The sequence below is a fragment of the Plodia interpunctella genome, chromosome 20 (assembly GCF_027563975.2).
Source record: "Plodia interpunctella isolate USDA-ARS_2022_Savannah chromosome 20, ilPloInte3.2, whole genome shotgun sequence".
Taxonomy (NCBI): domain Eukaryota; kingdom Metazoa; phylum Arthropoda; class Insecta; order Lepidoptera; family Pyralidae; genus Plodia; species Plodia interpunctella.
The window spans coordinates 2953255-2973665 of NC_071313.1; the positions used below are offsets into that span (position 1 = coordinate 2953255).

Genomic DNA, 20411 nt, shown 5'->3' on the forward strand with positions numbered 1-20411 from the left:
ATAATTATAATATTAACCATTATAATAATTGAAGATAAATTATAGCCTTAAATCAATAGTTAAAGCGACTAGAAGTTTTTTAACGTCAAATATTTAATAAACATATAAACAATGTTTATATATTAACATTCAATATAAATTTATAGGTTGATAAACTATAAAATAAATTTTATACTAAAACAAGACTTATTAAACAAACATCAATAAAAAATATTACATTATAATTTAGATTCTAGTTCGAAAATGTTAAGTCTCCAAATAAAGGATATTAAGTTAATTATCGAAGGAATGTGTATTTTGTTTCATTAGAATAGAAATGACTTATAAATTACACTCAAAAAGTATGACGTATACAAAATTTGCAAATCATTTTACAACATACATATAAATCTTTGGTAAAAGCTCACTATACGAAACATTTAATTACATCAATTACAATTAGCTATTTTATAATTGAGTCCACATTTATTACACTGAAGTTTACAATTTCAAAAAATGAAAAAAGTTTTCTATTTTGCAGTCAGACGCATACAGCATAAAGGATGTAGTAGACAAAATATTAACATTTATTTCTATGACTAATGAATAAAAAAAAACAAGTTTCTTTCATAGTGTTGTCAACTACAAAATATAACGATAGAATAGATAAACATACTTTAATAGAATACTGAACAACACTAAATATTTAGCTAAAATTCTACAAATATTTGCCCACGCTAAGAATCGAACTTAGGGCCTCCAGACAGCGGACCTTCGTGACATAGTGACCTTGTGTTTAAATTAATTTTTTGCCTGCCAAAAATCTACATAATTATATAATCTGCGCTTAGAAAGTCGTCAGTAGATTAGCAGTACATTTTTAACATCAATAAGTTATAATGGATCCTGAAGATAAAGAATTTGAAGAAGAATAGGCGTGACAGTACTTCTATAAAAACCATGAATCTTTGGTTGAAACACGAATTGGCTGACACAGAAAATACAACATTGAAATGCGTTTAGGTTTTCCTAGTCAAAAACCAGGTCTGCATGGGTTCTGCCTTGCCCTTCATGGAGACATGGCCGCGATACGTCAGCTCAAACTGTTCGTCGTAATTGGTTTCGTTGATGAGGTAACTGAAAAAAGACATACTTAACTTTTGACACATGCTATGTATCGTCACCATGGATTTAGTAAGTACTTCGTTGTATGGAGTACCTACTAATTCCATGATCGTCACAAATGGTCATCAAAACTACCTACTTTTGATGAGTGTACTCACAGGTATAAGAACATTACACTGTGTTACTACTAGATGTTAACTTAAAATAAAAGTTTATATATATCTAATTCAGGGCTCAGAGTCTTGCAAAGTTAGTCAACTCTGCACTTTTTATTACAATCTCCAATAACCTTTGTAGTTTACGCGATGCGTGCATTCTCAAGCATGAAGTCATCGAGACATTCAGGCGATTCACTTGCGAAATCCAAACAATAACACTGCAACCGACCCAAAACCACAATCAAATCACATGAAGACATTAAAATACTGAATTTGTTGCATCATTATGGTTATTTCACACAACGTCATACAACCACAAATTTTTAGATTAAAACCTACAACTATAAAGATAAATGTCAAAATTATAGATGACAATGACACACAAGACAAACTCGCTATAAAAATGGAGTGAAATAAGAGAACACCTATTAGGGCTTCCCAACACGACCATAGCAAAGTAGCTTATGCACTTGAACGTATTCCATGTAGTTATAACATTACAGATTTCTGATTATTCTAGGCCCAGTCGCCATTCAAGATAGTTGTTTCACATTTTCACAGTTTCACATTCAAAATATAATGAGGAAATAAGAAAGAAAATCATTAAATCATCAAGTATTAATAAAATTCGTGAAATAAATGTCGATTTCATAAAAAAATAAATTTATAAGTGATAATAATGTTCTATGTGGATTAAAAATTTCAATAATGAAAGTTTTGTATTCTGAATTATAAAGTGAAAATATGGAATCGTTCATGGAGTACTATTTTGAGGAGGTTTTCAACAATCTGGATCGGGATTGTTTAAACGAAAGACATAAAAGACGGGAGCTTGTTGAGTACTTCAACACTGTCATTACTGGATGCGCTAGAGGTTGAAAGTTTATTATTCCTCGTGTAGTAGTTGTTTTATTATGGCCCGTACTAAATCAAAAATTATCTAATTCCCCGTCCAATATTTTAAAATTCAATGAAAATTAAATACATAAAATAAAATATAACATCACAGCTTAACTAAAAAAATAAAGAAACAAAATTAAAAAGTAATTATATTGTCTAACAAAAATCTGTTTCATTTTCAGGCCAAAACATATCAGATGAAACAACCTGCAAGTACTTTATACTTTCTGCTCTCCGGTACCACAATAGCTGCAAGTCCAACAATGGAGACGTTTGCCTCATGGGCAAGTACCACAACCTGCTATACATCGCCATGAAGCTGGCTTTCGACTGGAGTCTGCAGGACAATGGTGTCGTTGCAGCGTTATTGGATGAGCTTTACACGTGTGAAAAGACTTTTGAGAGGATATTTTTGGGTAATTTCCTGTCGAGTATCTCTCTTTTTGTTGATATCAAGCTTTTTCATTTTAACGTATCTTAGAATTTTATTTTTCTTCAAACAATACTTTCAACAGATTAAATTGCGTAGACTTCGAGCAAATGAAATTTTACTTTTCTAATAGTTGCCCCTACTTTTTTGTTAATTGATTTTATATATGTAATAAGTCATTGTAATAAGTCATTGATCAAATCTTGCAGGAGCTATATTCGGCACATCAGCACCGCATTTCCTAGCGGGATGGAAATCAGATTTTATGGACAGAGAAGAAAATGTCCATGCACTAGTTTATTTCCTTGACCACGCCACAAACGCTAACTTGGAATATACAGATGATAATAAAATCCATCGATTCATAGACGTGCCTTTAGAAAGTTGCGGTAAAGCATCGCCAGTAAGAGTAGTAATACAGATGGGATCATCTGAAATGCTAATGATTCTGCTAAGGTTTGGAGCTAACATAGCAGCTGAAAATGCTGCAACGAATCCTATTGAATCAATCCTAGACAGATTGAAAGAATACAAACGAGCATACCCGTACGAGCTAGTTGGCTGTCTGAAGTTAATTTTGAGAGTGATACCAACGATAAAGTTTACAGTATCAAAACGAGAATTTAAACATTTGGGATTATCAGAAGATTATAATTATGATAGAAAGATAGCATTGGAAATCTATTCAGAAATATTAGAAGACCATTTATTACCAAGTACAAGATGTGGGTTGAGGCCGGTGGAACTGAAACATTTGTGTCGGTGTGCAGTTAGGCAGATGTTGTGGAAAAATTTCGAGTTGCCGTTTGGCATTTATAAATTGCCTATTCCACCGTCATTGAAGAAATATTTGGATTTGTTTGATGATTAAATGATGCGTGTGGATTGGCTTTATTATTATTTTTTTTTTTCATTTCTGAATCATCTTTTGAATGTAAATTTGATTGAATTTAATTTTGATTGAACATACGAGGTGTGTTTACTTAATAAATAAAAGCGCCTTACGTATATTAAAGGCAATTGTATATTTAATAAACTTGTACTTATATTAGCTACAGTTACCAAAACAATGCCAATACACATGAACTCTAGACTCTAGCCGCTGCCGTTCTAATAATCCCGATCAAGTACAGTACTTGGGTAATCAGGATCTTATTATACACACCTATAAGTGTCCTCGCTGACGTTAATAGTTCCGGGCACTCCAGTAGTCTCACAGCGGCTGGTCAGGTTGACGGTGTTCCCGAACAGGCAGTAGCGCGGCATGCGGTGACCAATCACACCGGTGACCACTTCACCTGAGTGAATGCCTATGGTGATGCCCTTGAAATGACAGCGTAAAGATTAGGTGAAGACAATTGTGCAAGTTCTCACAACGACACTGATATTATTGCCAACCTTTCTAGAAGTTATAGTTACACAGTTTGGTCGTATAGGGCAAGCAGTTACAGGACTTAAAATTATTTTGCTTTCTAATACTTTCTGCCACGTACGACGAATTTGTTTTACCTCAGCAACATCTATATTATATTTATATAATCAACATCAGCTATCTATTATAATAATATATATATAATCAATATCGTATTAACGTACAGTTTCATTCCACATTAAGTGCGATAGACAAATGGTGCCTAAACATTGTTCAAAAAGTTTAATTTGTATGTACTATACATACCCATATTATGTATGTATTACAAGTGTAACTTAATGCTAATATTGCATGCCTGTAAAGGTAATTGTTAAATTATTTGTTAAATGGTAAACTGGTTAAATTATTTGTATGTGCCATCTATACCTTGTACTACACAGATACTGCAATAAAGATGTTTGAGTTTGAAGAACATTGCATTTCTTTGATACTATAGAAATTTACTACAGAAGTTATTGTAATCAGCGCCATCTGTTTTTGACACGACAAGTAATACTAACCATGTGGTACAGTCAGATTTTTATAGAGGAAGAAAACTAGGTATATCACTAATAAAAGGTCGCTTAAAATGATAGATAAAGATTTACTAGAAGGTACTTGTTGGCGCAGAGGCCTGAATATAGGTTGTTATGAATATAGGCGCTGAGTTTGTAGATTATAATTTATTCTTTGGACAATGGTGCGTACAAGATGTAAGTTAGTATAAGATGGCGAGCGACGGAAATCAGTCGCGGCGTCTCCCTTCCTTGTGTTACCAGGCTTTGGCTGCAACAGTACCAGGTATACAGGAATAGAGGCAAACCAAGAAGAGTTGGATGGATCGCATAAAAAATAGATTTAATTAAGAATTAATGTAGTGTTGAGTAAAGGGGAAAAGGTGAAGAGAAATGGAGAAGAATAATACAAACCACGGGCTCCCCGTCCACGGTGACGGTCTGCGAGAGATCCAGCATGTCGAGCGCCAGCAGACAGATGTGCCGCGCGTGCGCCCGCTTGTACTCCGGCAGCCCCGACACCGCCATGTACTTGTCTCCCACCGTCTCCACCTCACCATAGATAAAATGAATATTTTATCTATGCCCCAATACATAAAATTCATATTTCTTAATTTAAAAAAATAATTAAGAAATATTAATTTTATATTTCCAAAATAACAACTTTGGAATTACAATTTCAAAATCCGGAAAAACCCCGTAAACAACAAATCGTAGGCGAAGCCGAATATCACAGAGAAGAGCTTAGTAACGTGGTAACAGAAAGACAGACAGCAGAGTCGTATTAATAAGGCACCATTTAGATATTTTATTTTTTTTACGTTGGAGAAACGTTGGATATTTTCACTCCGGTCAACTGTTTGTACAGAAGGAGCTATAAAGATATTTTTTTCCAATTAAACGATATAGTTATTTGGAAAAGCAGAATGCAAATAAATTGAAGGGGAGCATTCCCACAATATACGTTTAACCTACTTTGTATACATCAGGGCTTCTTTTGGGATCAGTGAGGACATCAAACGCAGTATACAGATCGTTAAGCATCCTGACGATCTTCATAGCGCCTTTATGGTCGGTGTTGCGGGCGCAGTAGTTGGCGAAGCCGACTATGCCGCTGAACAGCAGAGTGACAGGGTCGTAACGCCGCGCTTGCACCGGCCGCTTGTGGCGGAGTTCTGTGGCTACGCTGATTGGCAACACTGAATACAAGAGCCTGGAAATAGATATTAATTAATAGAGATATAGGTTTCATATCAGGTTATCCATCAAAAGTACTGAGGTATCTTTAGTTTCTGTCAGAATAACGCTAGTCGAATATGTGTTTTGTCTAAGCAATTTAAGTCGAAATATTGTTTTTCGAAATTGAGACCCTGTCGAAATAATTTTCTGTCGAAATTCAGAGAGTTCTTGGGACTAGGGACTATTAGCAAAGCCTGCCATATAGCATTGAAGGTTCTCCGCTCCCTTAAAGAGCTGAGTTGTAAGACTAATGCAGCAATTTATATCTCACGAAAAAGGGACAGGCTAAGACAACACTTAGCTGCGGAAAATAGTCCTGGAGAGGAGAAAGGTATACAAGTGTTAGTCACTTTTAGCCGCTTTCAAACTGTAGAGCAATTTGAAAGTGATTAAAAGTGACTAATTGGATCACACAGAGCAATCATCCATAGATTAGTCAATAGTAATAAAATAGGGTCATCGCAATACAAATATCGGTCGATCTTCTTTTCCAATTCAAATTTCCTGAAGAGCAGACCTTCAGGAAACTGGACTTGGAAAAGATTGAAGAGCAGCTGTCCATCTAGACTTGTAGGTTCTGAAATATTAAGTGCAGAGAGAAAAATAACTACATAATAATCAATTGAGTTGCAATATTCCACCTGAACAAACAACATATAAGTACAGGGTTACTGGTATTAAACGCAAAACCTCTTAAAGACTACTTGGGTACATCAATTGCGATTCTACACATCTTAACTCTATGTAATAGCCAAGTAACACGAGACAGGAGCGTTATCATGTAGAGGAATCGAACATAGAGTTAACGTTTTTATAGAAACGACACTAATTTGTATTTATTGTTTAGACAAAGGTCGTAGAACAAAAGATGTTAAGTCTTTGGAAGGTTATGCGTCAGATACCAGTAACCATGTATATATGCCCTCATTCATGAAATACATCGCAAATTGACTAAAATTGTTATGAAAAGGAAACGAATACCGATCGGTCTTCTTCTTCTCGGAGTCGAGGTCGCGGAAGGTCTGCTGCAGCTTGTCGGTCAACACCTCGAGGCTCTGCGTGAGCTTGTAGTCCGCCTCGAACTGCTCCGACATCAGCACGAGGTCGCGCGTCGCGTCGTGCAGCGGGATGTCGGAGATGCACAGCCCGCGTCTGACAACAGACAAACAAACAAACAAACAAACACACTGGTAATGTCAATCTAATTTACATATACTTTTTTGTGCTCTTTGCTGTTGAGACTATGGGAGTATGGGGTCCGGAGGCAAAATCCTTTTTGACTAAGATTTCAGCGTGTCTCCGTGAGGCACAGACAATTTCATAAAACTAAATGGTATGTGCCGTGAGGTAATGGGCGATCCGAGGGCGGGCAGTTACTTTGCACAAAGGATTGCCTTAACGGTTCAAAGGGGTAACGCTGCCAGCCTTCTTGAATCCCTTCCAAGCGGCGACGTGCTGGAATCTCTTTATTTATTTATAATTATAATTTTGTAAATATGCTAAGATTTTGCTATAAAACTTTCTGATAATAAAAAATCAAATTTAATCAAAGTTAATCGAGCAAAATGTACTAGAACTTTAATGTTAATTACAATACTAGATGTTGCCTGCTCATCGCTTAGCTCCCGTGGGAATTTTGAAATAAAATATGATGACCTCCGTGGCCTATGTCATCTTGCCGGACTGCTGTCCCGGGTTCGATCCCCGGTCAGGTCAATATGGAAAATGATCTTTTTCAGATTGACCTAGGTCTTGGTTGTTTGTCTATATGTTATGTTATAGAATATAGCATCGTTGGTTTATATCCCATACCTAACACAATTCGAATTTACTTCGGGGCTAACTCAATCTGTGTGATTTGCATAGGTAAAATAATTTTTGAAATCGGTTCGGTAGTTTCGGAGATATCCACCTCAAACATACAAACTCGCAAACTCACAAACGCTTACCTCTTTATAATAAAAGTATAGACAACCTAAACAGCGCACATAAGGTACATTTTATATGAAAAATCGCACAGGTGCAAAGCAAAGACGTAAATATAGAAACGACTGAGCTGGCTTACCGAGTCAAATCGTCGAGGTTAGTAACGCTAGGGTAGCACTGGAATACAACCACATCAGTTTCTGGAATGTACAACATTTGTCCCTGAAAAAGACAATCCTGATTAGATACATAGATGATTCCAGAAAACACAAGTTATTCGATGATTAGAACACAAGGTTCTCGTATATCCTTTAATATATAAACTAAGATTTACTACAAATATTACAATAACCATCAAAGTAAGTAATCTCAGTCCTACTTGGTACTGAATTATATATTTACTTTGACGACCTCGGTGGCGTAGTGGAAAGTGCTTGCCTCGGAACAGAGAGGTCCCGGGTTAGATCCCCGGTCGGGTCATGATGGAAAATGATCTTTTTCTGACTGGCCCGGGTCTTGGATGTTTATCTATATATGTATATGTTATAAAATATAGTATCGTTGAGTTAGTATCTTATAACACAAGTCTCGAACTTACCTTGGGACCAACTCAATCTGTATGATTTGTCCTAATATATTAATTTATATTTACTAGCTTTTGCCAGCGGCCACGCCCGCGTTTGTTTTCCGGGATGAAATGTACCCTATGTCCATCTCCATACTTCATGTATGCAAAATTTCAAGAAGATTGGTTGAGTAGATATAGCTTGAAAACAAACAAATTTACTTTCGCATTTACAATATCAGTTAGGATTAAGATAATTAGTAGTATTTTTGTATATATCATCTTCATCTGTATCAATGACCAGTTTTGAGTGAAACATGCATAAAAAATCAGATAGGTCGCTGTATAAAACTCTGATAATACCTTCAAACGCAATGGAGCGATATCATCATGCTTGTGGTGCACACTCATCTCCTCAGACTTGGTCTTCAGTACGTACACCGTGTTGATGTGCGCCAGCACGTTGGCGAACGTCATCTCCAAGTGGGGACGCACCTGGTAATATTTTTTTTCTAAATAAAAAAAAAAATTTTTTTTTTTTGGCTCTCATATTCCCGGTTGTGTTCAGGGCTGTGACACCGCGAAGTCCAGAGTGTATAATAACCTAAAAATTAATAACCTATAGCTTCAGCTGTGATATCCATACACCTGTCTGACGTCAACAATCCTTGGGAATGATATTGTTGCTAGTCTAGGCCCTTATAGTCGCTTCTCATGACATCCCCGGCAGGATATGGAGTGGTCATAATCTATGGTGGAATGGAACCACATGTCACAGTTCTTCTATATATTCCTCTAGTATTGAAGGTTATGGTTAAACCTGTATTACGCCATGAATTACGCTATAACAGTGACATCTTTATAAATTTAGCTGAAATGACACATAAAAAAAGAGGTAAAACTTTCTCACGGTATCCAAAACGTCGGTGATCTTGCAGCCAGGCCTGGTGACCTTCGGCAGGAGACGGGAGACAGTGCGTCCCGCTTGCACGATGTTGAGCTCCCGGTCGAACATCAGGTGGAACGGGAACACGCGGCAGAATGTCGCCGGACTCACTTTCGGCTCTGAAATTTATTACAATTATTATTTCAAACTCGTTCATAATTTAAAATGTTTAAATGAATACATTGCTTTTAGGTTACTTAATTAGGTTAAATATTAACCCTATTTGTCACGTTCTGTCAATACAAAATTTTGTAGCCATAGTGGATTGTATTTAAGTCCACGTAATTTTCGTGATTTGATAAATAAATTATATAATTCCATATACTCCCCTAAAGACAGAGTCTCAATCTCAGCAATCTCTGGAGCGGACACGCGGCCCGTAGTGGAAGTCTCCGTGATGAGGAACTGCACGTGATCACATTCATCTTTCGATTTCAAGAGTTCCACCTTCACCTCCGTATCGTGGAGTTTACTGGCTACAGTCTGAATGGAACGCAAAAAATACGTAATTAAAAATAAATAAATTAGAGACAGATTTGCGTCATCAATTCCAATTAATCTTCTTTTTAGTTGTTATTGACTCTCATAACAAAAGTAATTGTTATGAGAGTCAATATCAACTAAAAAGAAGATGAAAGATAATCTTCTTAGTACAGTTGTAGTTAATTAGTTGATCGAACATACTGGATGTAAAATATCGCTTCACTGTCTCCGTTCTAGTTCCATACTTCACAAACAGTTGATATCAATCGAAAGGGAGATCCTGCTTCAGATACCTGTATCTTATTTATATAGATTTTAGTTTATCACTTACTTAGATAATCCCAATATATCGATGTCTGATTATAGAAGTAAAGAATAACAGCATCATAGTGAGAAAACCGAGCGTAGGTCGCGATCCACCTGTTAAGTTCACCTGGATACACACTGGTTGTCAGTTGAGTTCCCTAGTGTGTATGAGACTACCTGTCACTAGAAAGCCACTTTCCAGCTTTTCCTTCCTTCTCATCGAGTTGAATATCTCGTGTTCTCTCACATATTGTTTTCACGTGTATTTACTATACGTGTATATGCATATTGTATATGTATATTCCGGTGAAGCAAATATGAAATATGAAAAATAGGAATCGTGAGGAAACCACTTGTGAGTAGTTGTAACAATCATATCAGTTGCCTTTAGGCGACTTGAATAAAATCTGATATCAGTGTTAGCAATAACACACTCGATATGATGATGAATGAAGACGAGCACATACCCAGGTCTGCTTGAGACATCGAAGGTACACTCACCTTGACAATCCCAATGACGATATGCTCTAAGCCAGGCCTATCAGAATAGTAGTGGAGGATGAGGGCGCCATCTTCAGGTCGCTCCGTGCAACGGAATGAAGGAGAGCGCATGCCTGGGTACAGGGTACCCAGGTGATCGTGGAGTCCATCAAGATTCTAATAACAAATATGTGTGGAGTATGAATGATGAATGATTTTGATTTTTTACATGTATGTTGAAAATCAAAACTGGAAGAGTTGATGTTATAAAAACCACCATTAATTAAGGAAATCCTACGTGTAGTGTAACTTGATAATAATAGTAGGTACATATTGGTTGTTTACACTAGTGAGAAAGCGGAAAATTGATTTCCTGCTTTTGTATGAGAAGGTTGGTAACACAGTGTAAGAGTGGTTAAGTCGTGGGCGATAGGTATTTAATTTTACTTAATACTCTCTTATTTATCTCGTAAGGTATTTTAAGAGGCTAGTTTTTAAATTTATCGATAACGAAATAAAAATGTGTCAACTCAAACAAATACCTGTAAGAAGTCCCTCGGCGTCGCTCCTAAAACCTGCAGGATCTTATCATATCCAGAGTCCTGGCAAAACTCGAAGAACGTCTTCCCGAATAATTCCAGAATCGAATCGGCTGGTATTTCTGCAATTTTTGGTTGAGGATATGAATACAATTTTATACTTATTACAGACTGCAACAACATTTTTATAAGGCATATAGGCATTATATCAACATTATTATATCATTGCACATTAATATCATATTAGGCTAATGTCTGAGATCCGCATTGAAAAGGACCACCTACTTATATCATCTCGTGGATTTCGTGTGAGGGGACTATATAGCCTTGGCAGTCTAAGGCCAACAAACGTCATTTCCAAGAAAAGTACGTAGATCAAGCAGACGGCCGTTATAAAATAACAGGTGATTATGAAAAAAGCGGTGGTGGTATTTTCAAATTCAAATTCAAAGTTCTTTATTCCATTTAGGATGATATACATCACTTTTTGACTTAAAGATTACTTAAACTAAGTCTACTGCCGACTTCCAAAGTGCAGGTGAAGAAGAGCGGCGCAACAAACTTCACCGCAGCCTTTTCTCCAAGTACGTCAATTAACAAATATAGGTATTATGGTTAAGACGCCCGCCTGTGGATCGAAAGGTCCCAGGTTAGAATTCTACTCGTCCCACACGAGTTTGTTATCTCTCTCATGTATAGTAGTTTTCATAGACCATCACTTGCTTCCGGTGAAGGAAAACATCGTGAGAAAACCTGTACACTTATTGATTGTTATTATCTTTTGTGTGAAATGAAGAAGGAAATGGCAAATCACTCCATTAATAATGCCAAGAAAGTTGTTGTGTGTATTTCATTCCACGTAATGACCACGACCCTCGGCCATGAGAATATGGAGACTATGGAAAATTAGAAAATTTAAGTTTTATTTTTTATGCTGACCCTGAGGATTCGCGACGTTACAGTCGGGAACATGTGAGAATGAGAAAGAGATCTATAACTCCTCGTAAATTATATTTGTCTGATATATGGAATACAAAAGCAGTTTCGAATACACGTTGAGAAACTATTGAATTTAATCAACAAATAAATAAAAAATAACTTACGCAGAACTTCAACGGCTGCAGTAATCAGGTTGTATGTTATCTCGTCCTCGTAAATCTGACGCACCAAGAAACTGCCTTCCATCGAGACTTCAGCCTTTTTCCTAAGGAAATATGTTACATATTATTACGAATGAGGAACTACGTGTTGGTAGGGGTCCTTGGGAGAATTCCCGTGAACGTCGTACAATGTAATTAATGGAAAGCCGTGAAAGCTGATAGCATCCCTAAAAAGGGTTGACGTCAGGCAAACCAAGACGTAAAACCACAGCCGGATCGCAAAATTCATTTTTATATTTTTCACACCGAAATTTATGACTTTCGGTTTAGTTTCCGCTTCAGGCCCATCTCCCGTAGCTGTCTCGTAAATGTTAAATTTTATAAATAGTTTTAATAATAGAGAAATTTATAGATATAGATCAGTAATTAGCACAATTTTATTTAAAATTATATTTATGGTTAAATGAGAATGCGATGTACTTAAAGCCGTTCTCAATTGCTCAGAAACGTTTCGTTGTTTTGACGTTCGTCGACAGACAACGCAGCACAACGTAGAAATTGTATGAAGTTTCGACGTACGTCGACGCACGTCAGGGTCCTATAGAAAACACCTAACCTATAGAAAACAACTCAGCTACAACGTGCTGCGTCAATGCAATAGGGCTTGAGTCTTACTTGATAGTCTCCCATGTCTCCTTGCCGAATGTCTTTGTCACCAGCAGCTCAAGCGCGTAATTGACGAACCCGTACTGTAATAAAGTGATGATTTTTTGTAATTCTAAAAAAATAATTATAAAGGCCCCGACTGCAAAGTTTTTGGCTTCCAATGGGGCATGGCCAAAACTAAGCTGTATTGCTGGACGGTATTGAAGTTTTATTCAGAGTTATGGACTTGTACATAAATATTTTTACTTACCATTACGAAAAAACTTTGTCCTGAAAAAGATTAAAAAAATGTATTACTTATGTAGATTGCTGATAAATGAAAAAACATTACGTAACATAGAAATCAGAATTGGTGTGTATCTAACAATTTTAATACTAAGTAACTAATATTGGTCTAATTAAATTAAAAAAAAAAAACGCTAAAACCTCTATACGAAAACTCGTGCTTATTTTTCATCTGGCGAAAAATTCATTTCTCTTTTGAAGTAATTTCTGTGTTCTTAAAAAAAAAGATTTGATTCTTTCCTTTTTTAATATCACTCTAGAGGGTCGTCGGGAACGGTTGAACAAACATTAAATTGGATTTCATTATTACCGTTTAGGGAGCTGAGAGCGAAGATACTATAAGTACCTAACGATGTGATTAAAAAAGTAACCTAACTGATTTTGTTGCGTTTAGGAACAAGGAAAACTGATAGGTTATTATTTTTAAGAGCACTTTGTGACTTTAAAAATACCTTATTGCAAATAAGTAGGTATTTGAATTATCTTGTGTAATAATAACTAAAAATCTATAAAAATAATTAATGAAAAAGAAACTCATCCACGTTCTTCAAATTATATTTACTATGTTCGTTGAATTAAAAATTATGTATTAGGCCGGATAGTAGATACATATTGGATCAACAAAACAAAACGTTTGTTTTCAATTTTCATAAATAACATGTTTATTTATGATCTTGCCGGCTCATTATAGCGAAACAGTGCGAATTTTAGAAGATTATGCATACATTGCTTATATTTCATGGCGGTAAATGTAAGTTTTCATACAAACTACGCATGTTCGTGCATTCGCGTCGACATCTGTCCGATTTAGACGATAGTGTGTAGCCGGCTTAAAACTAGGTTTTGGTCTGTTTTCCGAAGTCGACGAAGCTCCGCTCTTGTATGGATTTACACATTTATTCACAACATACAAACAAACAAAAACAAACTTAGAAAAAAAGGTACTTTCACATTTATAATATTAGTTGGGATCATGGCTGCTAATGTACTGGCAAATAAACTTTTTTAAAAGGTCGAGTGATAGCAACGTAAAATATAACGCCATCTCTTATTTGATTTACATACTACCTATTAGACTTCAGATGATACCAAAGTCGGGCCTAGTCTTCCATTTTCCAAATCTATGAAAACCCCTAACAGATGGCGTTACGAGCTAAATATAAGGAAATTAATGAAAATGTTTTGATGGCATACTCGGAAACAAACGGAACAATTTATATGAGATAATGGTTAAAATTGTTATACTTTGAAAAAGCATTTCCTGAAGAAACATATTATAATAATTATTATTCTTAAAAGTTACTTCAGATTCTATTATTATCACTGACTAAATAGCACGGCAAACGAATAACTATGAATATATATTTTAAAATACTATAAACATAATGTTAATTTGATTAGGTACTTTTTTAACTTTAACTAATACTAATAATTAACAGTTTCTTCTTTAATTTTTCATTATAAAATTGCAGAAATCATATTATAATTTTAAAAGAAAATATAATCAAAATGGATACTCACTGTCAGTTAAGTGAAGTTTCAGATCGCTTTGGATACAATTTTCAGATTTTTAATATTTTTTATCGAAGCCATATAATGTTTACACGTAATTTAGGCCAATTTTTTCTTTTCCATAAATATGAGCCCTACACCTTGACGCGCCAAATAGTCGGCGCCAACTGACGTTTCTATTGGTCGCAACGACACAGATTAAAAATATACAAATTGCGCTGTATAAAATACCGTCCAAGGATAAAATTTATATTTGTAGACATATCAGCACTATTAAAAGTATTTAATCTTAAAAGATAATAATAAATAATACAAAATATAATACATTTAAGAACTTTTATACGCATAATTACAGTAGCGACATCTAGTCATAGTAACTGTTAAATAGTTGCGTAATCTGCACAATAGATGTCTATAGAAGTAATCAAAATCAATTTGGAGATAAGAAATTAGAAAAGACAATAACTTTATATTATAAAATATTTATGATACCTACTGCACCAGTTTTTGTTTTTCGCATTTGCAGTCAGAAATATTTTTTAGTAGGTTAAATAGTCATTAGCATAATTAAATGTTTAATTGCGAGTGATTAATCAACATTGTTTTAACTTGAGCAATTACGAAATGTAACTTTATTTTTAAGCGTTCTCGGAATTTCAATTCTGTAAGTAGGTCATTAATTCAGCATTTGAATTCGTTCTTATGTTAGGTATTTATTTACATTTAGATTAAGTTAAGTAGGACAGTATATACAGGACACTTTAAGTACTTTATATACATTTCTTGTGGCTTCTTTGTTTTCGAGTGTCTTGTGAATTGCCCAATATATATATATATATATATATATATATATATATATATATATATATATATATATAATATATATATATATATATATATATATATATATATATATATATATATATATATATATATATATATATATATATATATATATATATATATATATATATATATATATATATTGTCTAGATATGGCTAAATAAAATGAACTGACGATCCTTTTTAAAAAAATATTGAACGAAAATATTGAACATACAACGGTTATTCTAATTTTTAATAAGTGAAAGATATGGTATTTTCTTTGTAACAAAAAACTCTACTGGACTGGATTTGATGAAATTCGACACTGAAATAAATTGCATATGAAATAATGTTCAGGATTAACTTTTATTTACCGCGGGAGGAGCGTTAGTAGGATCCTACTTAATTTTAAAACACCCTTTTCGAAGATAGCAGAATAAAAACAGCACATAGGTATACATAAACGAATTTTTAAACCGGCAATTTTCATTACCGTATGGTTGCCGCCTGGGGCGTAAACAAAACGGAATAAACAGCAAAGTAATTAACATAATAAACATCATTACGAATTCATTCGCGGAAACCGTGACCACCATGATTAATCGTTCTAACGGAGCTTTGTTTTTTCAAAAGCTTTATTGTGTTCAACAATCATTCTTTTCGAATTAATGGATGCCGTTAGTTAATCTTTAAGTCCCCAGCTATATATAAGTTTAGTTATCATTTTGTAGCTCAGGTGATACATGAATATCACGCGTTCTTAGTGGTCTTCACTAATTTGATTCGCCGAGTCGACGCGCTGAGAGGAAGCACGCTTATTTCTCATCGGGGTAGGCAGAGGCTAAAGATTTCCATTTGCCACGATCCTGAAGAATCTCACTTGCCTCTTCTAATACACATCACTCTCTCCATACACTCCGGTTATGGATGGGGGAAAATATTTATACAACACATATATAATCTGTAAAAAATTCAATTGTTTAAGGGTGAGTTGCACCAGTCAGCTTTGATTTTGAGTTTAGCGTGCGCAGGTACGTACGACGTTCAGACCATGGATTTAGTAAGTACTTCGTACGGGGAACTTACTAATTCCATGGTTTAGACAAAATGACGTACTTTGTTTCTAAAATTAGAATAGTCTTCTGTCAACTTTTGAAAGTGGAACATACAATTAATTGTGTACACAAAACACGCAAAATTCTCTCTCCTATTCATCTTGCCCACGAAGATTAGAAAATATAGAAGGAGCGCAGCAGACGCGATAGATTACCATTACCACTAGAGATGAAAATTATCAGAAATATTTCTTATTCCAAGGAAAGATTCCTGAAAACTTCCATAACTGCCGGCGATTTTGAAAGTTTTCAAATAATATTTTGTAGTTACAATAACAATATTTATATGCATAGGACTTACCAAACACAGGAGTCTTATTTTATAATTGTGTAATTATATTTATACACATTATATAATAATACTTCATTTATTAATAACACACTGCTTAGTGTGTTATACATCTTAGTGCTTACTAAGATGTCATTTCTAGATGTACTTATTCAAAGCCCTGTGGCTTGATTGTTAATTCCAATCTTGACTTGAAAATGTTTTCCAAACTATCTAACCCGGCCGTTGCTCAGCTAAGTCGTAAAGTGCCACTTTAAATAATAGCTTACTATTAGGAGACTGTAATCTAATGACTTCTTATCACGGTCGCGTGACTCGGCTTTTGCAGGCTGTGCTGTGAATCGAAATTGGGTGGTGCTTAAGTTTTTATCATCACCACTTTACGGATCAAAACAGGGTATCAAAAATATTCTTCCCTTAAAAAATTGTTTGCTATGCTATGAAATATTTATCACACAGTAAACTTATAGTTTTATATTACAATTTTCTCTGTATAATTGATAGATAAACAGATATCACGATCGCCTTGACGTTATGACTTGGGAGCTTTTGGGACGTCAAAAATGTTACTATTACTGCACATTACATACAATTTCATTACACTATACGTAGGTTTAGAGTAAATCTAGTGACTATAGGTATATAGACATGGGTCTACCTAGGTGAAGCCTGATTATGTTCATTTACTCCTCAGTTTAGCCGTTATCATTTCGGCGAGACTCGTGCAGCCTATTCCTATTAGCTGAGAGTCGTGGCCATTATGTGCAATACGCAATAACTTTCTGGGTAACGTCGTAGACGTAGTGTTCCAATGCTATATCCATTTCACAAAGTAACTGATAAATCAATTAGTCAGGTCGGGTTTCCTCGCAATGTAGGTACATTGCGAGGAAACCCGACCAAACCCGATCAACGGATGCAAATTGTGGTCTATTACAACACATTATAGTATGGATGCAAATCGTGGTATATTAGATACAACTAGTATACCCACACAATCATTCACACATGAGTACGATCCAAATCTTCACCTTCACAGGAGTCTCCATTGGTTCACCATACCGATTATCATATAGGGTACTTTTAATCCCCGAATTACCATATTATCGGATTCTCGAGCACAGCCAGCACTTTCATATAAAAGGGAGCATTATGTAAAATGGCGCCTCCGTTGGGCCTTTAATTTGTATCTAATAGCATCTTATCATGGCAACGTGACTTGAGTTTCTTAATCATGATGTTTTGATTCGAGATTAAGGTCACAGGATCTGTAAACAGTTACAGATACATAATGTATTTAGCGGCGTGTGGTCCCGCCTTAGAATAGATCCACTCCATATCCTCTCACGGAACTCGTACAGCGAGACATAGCCTTTAAGCCTTACAGCATTCCCTATAATCAAATATTCAAATATAAATAAATAAATATATTAGGACAAATCACACAGATTGAGCTAGCCCCAAAGTAAGTTCGAGACTTGTGTTATGGGATACTAACTCAACGATACTATATTTTATAAATAGATACATATATAAATAGACATCCAAGACCCGGGCCAATCAGAAAAAGATCATTTTCCATCATGACCCGACCGGGGATCGAACCCGGGACCTCTCGGTTCAGTGGCAAGAACTTTACCACTGCGCCACCGAGGTCGTCAAATTGAATGAACGAAAAAAAAAAAAGATTTTTTTTACGCTATCTCTAGGCGTTGGGCGTCACAGCTCTGAATATAATCGGCAATACACGTAGATGCGAGAGAGAGACAGTTATGATGAACGGGCAAGGACGTACATATTGTGAAGCCATTGGCACAGATTTCTGTGCCAGTTGTAAAGTAATCAGTTTTGGCCCAATTCTGTAGAATTGGGCCAAAACTGATTATTGTAACCCTAAAGTTTCGGTGAAGAAATTTATACAACTGTTTTTAGTAGTCTTAGTAAATTGCGAGCCTGTGTCTTATTTCATATCTACCCATTTGCAAAAAAGTCATCATTATCTGCTATAGATATATAAATAAATATGTGTGGACAAATCACACAAATTGAGTTGGCCCCAAAGTGAATTCGAGACTTGTGTTATGGGTCACTAGCTCAACAATTATATATTTTATAACATATACATATAGTAGATAAACATCCATGACCCAAGTCAATCTGAAAAAGTTCATTTTCCATGTTGACCTGACCGAGTATCGAACCCGGGACCCGGGAGGTTGTCAAAGAAGTCGCGGAGATGCGATGAAGAGGTTCTTAAATTTAATAAAAGAAATTAAGTTAAAGTTCCAAAAAAATTGTCACAAAAAGCTTGTTAAATAAATAACTAATGATTCTGTGAAAGCATTATGGGTTTATTTCGTAACCGTCGTAGTCGTAGAGATCTCCGTTCCTCCCTACATTTTTTATGTAACCCCTCTCGTTTACAACACCTGTGTTGCCCTAATTAGGTAACATTGTTTCCCGTACTTGTTGGGAACTTGTAACCTGGCATATTGAGCATAAAGTTAGTATAGAATATAACTTTTTATATTCAAGAGAGTTCGTGGAAAATTATAGTTGAAATTAAATGATGTTTCTAGAAATAATTGACAGTCGCTCGTTTCACTTAACTCCGCTTCGCTAAGTTTCCGATTAAAATTTAGGTTAATTCGTGAAATAGGTCGTGTGACAATGCTGTTTTTGTTTGCTTAAGCGAGACTTAAGTTAAGTGTTAACGATTGTTTGTTATTACAACATAGACGGCGCCTTGCGAGCTTGCAGCAGTTCTGTTTTTTGTAATGTCTCGATAAATTTTCGCGCCTCTTAATTGACGTCATATTGTGTACAGATTATTTAATAAAATAGCAAGTATTTTAATAGCAAAAAATGCAAGTTTTTTAAATTTTCTCTATGTAACTAAGTAGGTACTTGGTATAACTAAAATTATCTGATCCGTTAAGACATTTTTCTTTTGCTATTTGAAAACCATGTACCTACTGATATGATTGTATTAATCGATTATAACAACGTTCAACACGTGCAAAATATATTTATATGCATTTTCACTGATTACCATCTTTAATAATCTGTAGAATTTTCAACTAGAGTAATTTTTTCCCGCGATTTACAAGATACTCTGAAAACTACTCTCTGATACATGAGATAGAAGATGACATGTGAGTATCAGAGAGTAAAATTTCAAGAAGATTTGTGCGTATAACAGTAATAAATAAATAAACAATAAGTTTATTTCACAATACTAATTATACTTATTTATTGTTAAACTTTCTAACCATCATTATCATAGCATAAAACAAAGTCACTTTCTGTTGTCTGTCCCTATGTATGGTTAAATCTTTAAAAAAATTACACAACGTAATTTGATGTCAGTTTTTTAAATAGATAAAGTGATTCAAGAGAAGTGTTTGTATATAACATGCATAATATTGCACCCGTGCAAAGCCGGGGCGGGCTGCAAGATTGTAATGAAATACAAATTATTGTATGCCAACAAAACATTTTACAGGTCAATTATAAATTAAATTGACATTCGACAATTTGAATTCAACACAGTTTTAATATAAATATGGAGTTGGTAATTTATTCAAATACATTTTCAATTTTACGGTTAGTGCATG

General features: G+C 35.0%; 2 protein-coding genes across 2 annotated transcripts; one reads left to right on the plus strand and one right to left on the minus strand.

Moving 5' to 3' along the window:
- Positions 1-47: 47 nt before the first annotated feature.
- On the minus strand, positions 48-14721 carry Gycbeta100B (Guanylyl cyclase beta-subunit at 100B). The gene is made up of 15 exons (XM_053760553.1): positions 14575-14721; positions 13019-13038; positions 12778-12851; positions 12106-12206; positions 11006-11124; positions 10485-10640; positions 9524-9677; positions 9159-9313; positions 8612-8743; positions 7823-7905; positions 6739-6909; positions 5494-5731; positions 4933-5070; positions 3758-3915; positions 48-1116 (listed from the first exon to the last, which is right to left on the minus strand). Exons 2-15 carry the CDS (start codon positions 13019-13021, stop codon positions 999-1001), a joined length of 1800 nt encoding a protein of 599 aa, XP_053616528.1. The 5' UTR covers positions 13022-13038; positions 14575-14721; the 3' UTR covers positions 48-998.
- stops (slow termination of phototransduction) lies at positions 1441-3486 on the plus strand. The gene is made up of 3 exons (XM_053760554.2): positions 1441-2136; positions 2345-2578; positions 2802-3486. Exons 1-3 carry the CDS (start codon positions 2007-2009, stop codon positions 3461-3463), a joined length of 1026 nt encoding a protein of 341 aa, XP_053616529.1. The 5' UTR covers positions 1441-2006; the 3' UTR covers positions 3464-3486.
- Positions 14722-20411: the final 5690 nt, after the last annotated feature.

Excerpts from the sequence above, each read along its gene's own strand:
- stops (XM_053760554.2), top strand. The coding sequence starts at position 2,007 with ATGGAATCGTTCATGGAGTACTATTTTGAGGAGGTTTTCAACAATCTG. Across the intron at positions 2,137-2,344 it reads CATTACTGGATGCGCTAGAG|GCCAAAACATATCAGATGAA; the intron begins GTTGAAAGTTTA and ends TTTCATTTTCAG. Across the intron at positions 2,579-2,801 it reads TTTTGAGAGGATATTTTTGG|GAGCTATATTCGGCACATCA; the intron begins GTAATTTCCTGT and ends CAAATCTTGCAG.
- Gycbeta100B (XM_053760553.1), bottom strand. Across the intron at positions 5,071-5,493 it reads GAAGCCCTGATGTATACAAA|GTGGAGACGGTGGGAGACAA; the intron begins GTAGGTTAAACG and ends ATCTATGGTGAG. Across the intron at positions 3,916-4,932 it reads CCGTGGACGGGGAGCCCGTG|GGCATCACCATAGGCATTCA; the intron begins GTTTGTATTATT and ends TGTCATTTCAAG.